Source organism: Meles meles, chromosome X (assembly GCF_922984935.1).
Source record: "Meles meles chromosome X, mMelMel3.1 paternal haplotype, whole genome shotgun sequence".
Taxonomy (NCBI): Eukaryota; Metazoa; Chordata; class Mammalia; order Carnivora; family Mustelidae; genus Meles; species Meles meles.
This window is the reverse complement of record NC_060087.1, coordinates 19,734,176-19,738,431: the sequence shown is the minus strand read 5'-3', so window position 1 is coordinate 19,738,431 and position 4,256 is coordinate 19,734,176. Positions and strand designations below refer to the sequence as shown.

General features: G+C 46.4%; 1 protein-coding gene across 1 annotated transcript; it reads right to left on the bottom strand.

The window, feature by feature from the left end:
* Positions 1–209: 209 nt before the first annotated feature.
* Positions 210–3,264, bottom strand: SAT1 (spermidine/spermine N1-acetyltransferase 1). The gene is made up of 6 exons (XM_045996153.1): positions 3,033–3,264; positions 2,754–2,805; positions 2,576–2,659; positions 1,101–1,202; positions 963–1,003; positions 210–823 (listed from the first exon to the last, which is right to left on the bottom strand). Exons 1-6 carry the CDS (start codon positions 3,096–3,098, stop codon positions 653–655), a joined length of 516 nt encoding a protein of 171 aa, XP_045852109.1. The 5' UTR covers positions 3,099–3,264; the 3' UTR covers positions 210–652.
* Between the last annotated feature and the right edge of the window lie 992 nt (positions 3,265–4,256).

Below are 4,256 nucleotides of genomic sequence, written 5' to 3'. Positions count from 1 at the left end.
TGTTGTGGACTTCGCTTGCTAACCTGGTTCCCAGCTCTTGAAAATTCTGTCAGATGAAGTGTCCAGTGTCACCAGCGTCAAGCCATTTTCCACGCTGCTACCTATAAAACCACGGAACTCAACTGGCTTCTTTCCAGACTTTGAGAACAGCTCATGACCACTTTCAATTGGGTTAAAAACTGTTTTTCAATAATTGTAAGGTTATCAAGTTACGTTTCTTGGTCATTTTTATTTCGTGTTCAACAGCAAGAGAAATGTCTTGAGAAATAAAAGATTAGTAAAAATGCTTATACCAATTAAATCAAAGGGCAGTTTATTTAAAAAAAAAAGAATCAAAACAGAAACTCTAAGTACCAGTGTGTACATTGTACACATTTAAATGACTCACAAGAATGAAGTTTTTTTCATATACAAGAAGATCATACCACCTTGTTTATCAAAAGATGTTCAAGGAGAAATCGGACTCCAAACTGTATACAAGATTGCCATCTTAATCAGACCGCATTTCAAACATGCAACGACGCCACTGGTAATAAAGCTTTGGAATGGGTGTTCATTCTATTATTTGACTACAAATAGGATAGAAAGCAAGATCAGTTGAGAATTTAATCTAAAATAGAATGGAAGCTGTCACTGTCTGCATCAGCACTCCTCACTCCTCTGCTGCCATTTTGAGCAAGTACTCCTTGTCTATCTTGAAGAGTCTCCACCCCTCTTCGCTGGACAGATCAGAAGCACCTCTTCTTTTGTAGAAGTTGATAGATGGTTCGTTCCATTCTGCTACCAAGAAGTGCATGCTGCTGCAGCGACATTTCATCGCAACCTGTTGTAACGGAGAGTGAAACAAACTCGGTGACATGGCACCTGCTTTCCAAGACCCGATCTGATTCGGTCATTAACATAACTCAGTAACACTAACAAATTTGGAAACCAAACCAGCTCTCTCCCGAACCAAGACGCACCTGGCTTAGATTCTTCAGGATTTCTGATCCTATGCCAAAGCCTAAAGGGAAGAGAAGTACCGTTTAAAAAGCCGTCTTTAGGACTTTAAGCCCTGGTTTCTCTTCAGAACAAACCCCTCCTCCTAAACTCAGCCATACCTCTATAATCACTCATCACGAAGAAGTCCTCAAGATACAAGAGTTTGCCAATCCATGGGTCATAGGTAAAGTAGTACATGGCGAAACCCACAACGCTGTGTCCTGTAATAAGAGTATCACATGAGATGTGGACAAAAGGCAACCCATAAAAGTTGTAGCTGCAAAATCGGAAGCCTATTGTAGGTTTTAAAAAATCGACATGCACGTATTACAGAAATAAGTAGCCATTGAATCGGGACTGATTTTTATGCTAGAGCAGTTCAGGCCACTGTTGAATGATCTCACTGTTCTCAGGACATGTATTTGCAAAAAGCACACATTAGGACTAGCTGAAGCGAGGCTAAAATCATGGACTGGCCGTTCTGCAACCTGCTGGATCTCACCCTCAGGAAGTGAGAATGCTTTTATTACTTGCCAGAGCAAGACTGCTATAGTCTTAAACTAAACACACACATTATTCACATCCTACTGATATATTGGTATGTTGACTTGGGAATAAGTTGGGTTTACACGGCAGTTCAGAATAGTAAGTATTTGTAGTTGAAACTCTGCTTCCTTAAGGTCAGGACATCAGGCCAAAAGTGCAGTGTTTAATTTCAGAACTTGCCTTCCAATTCACAGCTTTTCAATTTGCTCTCCCCAGTTTTAAGCCAGAAGAAGCAGAGGTACCCAGAAACTGGTGTTATATAACATCTACATACCTCCAAAAAGTACCTCATCCCTTATGTTTTCTGTTCATTTCTTCTAGCTTGGGGAAGAGACTTCAGGAAAAAAATGAAGCACCCACCCAAACAACTTCCCCTTTTATCTCTGTCTTCTGACCAGTCAACAGGGACCAGCAAAAAATAAAACAATCTGACTCCCTCTTATAGGGTGTCTACAATTTCAAATGGAGGCCAAGGTTTCAAATTAAACTTTCTAGCCATTTTATAGTCCTTTGCAAACACAGGAAGAGAGTACACTGGAGTTTCTGATCTACCGTGTTTTAAGTGTGTGAGAATAGGACCTTACCTCATTTATCATGATCATCTACTTTATTGTGTAAAGGATCTTTTAGTTACCTCCCCGCCCATCCATGTACACGGAAGGGCCATGTACATGGCGAAGCTAGAGACTGTAACCTGAAGATTGGGACAAATTAAAGAAAAAAATGTGATTTAACACAATTACAAAAAAGGTTACGTTAGGGTCAAACAAGAACCATTTATGAAACTGAATTACAACAAATGACATTATACCTAACTCTTCCGGGTCTCCACAGCACTCTGATACTTACTTAAACAGCTCTTTCAACCCGCCCTATTATTATGTGCAGCACATCTATTTTCTTTTTCCTCAGTAGTTTGAATACTGGCTATTGTTTCTGGCCAATTTCTCAGTAACTTTGGCCTGTGTCGTCAGTGGTTCTACACCAGGGACACTACGCGTTTTCTAAAATACTCGGTGTTTGGCTTCTGGAAGGGGAGGGCGGTTACCTTCCGGAGACTGGTGCTCCTTGGGCACTTCTGCAACCAGGCAGTGGTAGAAAGGGTGCTCTCCGAAACCATCCTCTAGTAGATCTGCAACAAGGGGCAGCAAGGACACACAGTGATGGCCTCGGTGAAGAGGACAAGGACCCGACACCCAAACCCCGCGCAGCTACGGTCGCGTTACCTTTTTCAGTTAACACTACTTGGTCTTCCATGTATTCGTATTTAGCCAGTTCCTGGGGCGATGCGCATGGGAAAAGAGGGAGAGAAGTAGAACACTCAGTGAGGCCCGGACGCAACTAGCTCACCCGGAATGGGGTGCGCGGGGCGGTGATTCCTCCCCAGATTCCGGCCCAGGACGGCCCGGCCGAGGCCCAGGGAGGCTGGCGGAGAGAGGGGCTCCTGCGGGAGGCGCTCCCCACCTCCCACCCCCGCCCCCGGAGGAGCCCGGGCCTTCCGCTACCTTGATCAGCCGCAGGATGTCACTGCAGTCGGCGGCGGTGGCCGGGCGGATCACGAATTTAGCCATTTTCGTCTTTTGCTTTTCTTCCCTTTGCGGACCAGGCCCCTGTACTTGAACAGCAGGAGGAGGTGGTTCCTCATTCGTCTCCCGGGAGCGTCCTCTTCTCAGTCAGGCTGGCACCATGACCCGGCGGACCTCGGTATAGGACAAAAAAGCTACACCGAATTGCGACTAAACCTGCGCGCTCTAGCGGCCGCTGGGTCCCGCTTTTTAGCGCAAAGAAGCCCCGCCTCCGACCGTGAAGCGGAGGCACGCCGTCCAATGAGGCCGCGACCGCCCCCCTCTTCCGGGCGCCGCCTTCTCTTCCGGGCTTCTGTGTGAACTCGGCGGGTGCGGGCGCGGGCGCGGGCGCTGAGGTGCTTCGCGGAGTTCTCTCGGGGCGCCCTCTAGCGGCGCCTCTAAGGCCTTCCCGGAAACCCGGCTATATGCGCGTCACTCAGGCACCGTCGCAAAGGGAAAAGAGGAGTTCCTTTTGTGAACGCTGGACGGTGACCTTGCTGTTTATTCCTTGGCCGGCCGGGAAGTGAACCTCAAGAGAGCCAGACTTGGGCAACATGGGGGTTAGAGCAGCGGTTTTCTAAAGTGTGGGGCGGGGCACCCTTTCGATCCCAAGGTCCTTTCAGGCAGTGTGTGTCAAAACTAGTTTCATAATAACAGTAAGACGTCATTGGCCTTTTTCGTTCTTGCTGGAATTTTCCAGAGGCGACCTGATGTGTGAGTGATGAAGTCACTGATTGCTCTGATGACTAATGTACTGTGAGCTTGTATATTCTTGGGTTTTTTAAAATTTCCTAAGGTAAACTATTTGGATTCCTTTTTTAATAAAAGATTTTATTTAAAGTAGGCAGAGCAGCAGGCGGAGATACAAGGGGAAGCAGGCTCCCCGCTGAGCAGAGAGTCGGACGCGGGCCGATCCCAGGACTCCGAGATCGTGACTCGAGCTGAAGGCGGAGGCTTAACCCACCGAGCCACCCAGGCGCCCCAACTATATGGATTCCTTAATACTTTTTCTTTCATACTTGTAATTTTTAGAGTTGACACACTGTTTTCTTTCTTATTTTTTTTTCTGCTTATTCTTTGTTAAATCTCTGACCTTCCTTGTGGAAACATTCTCCTGCCTGATGTCTACTCTTCACAAATTCCCTCAGTAAAGATCTGCTTTTG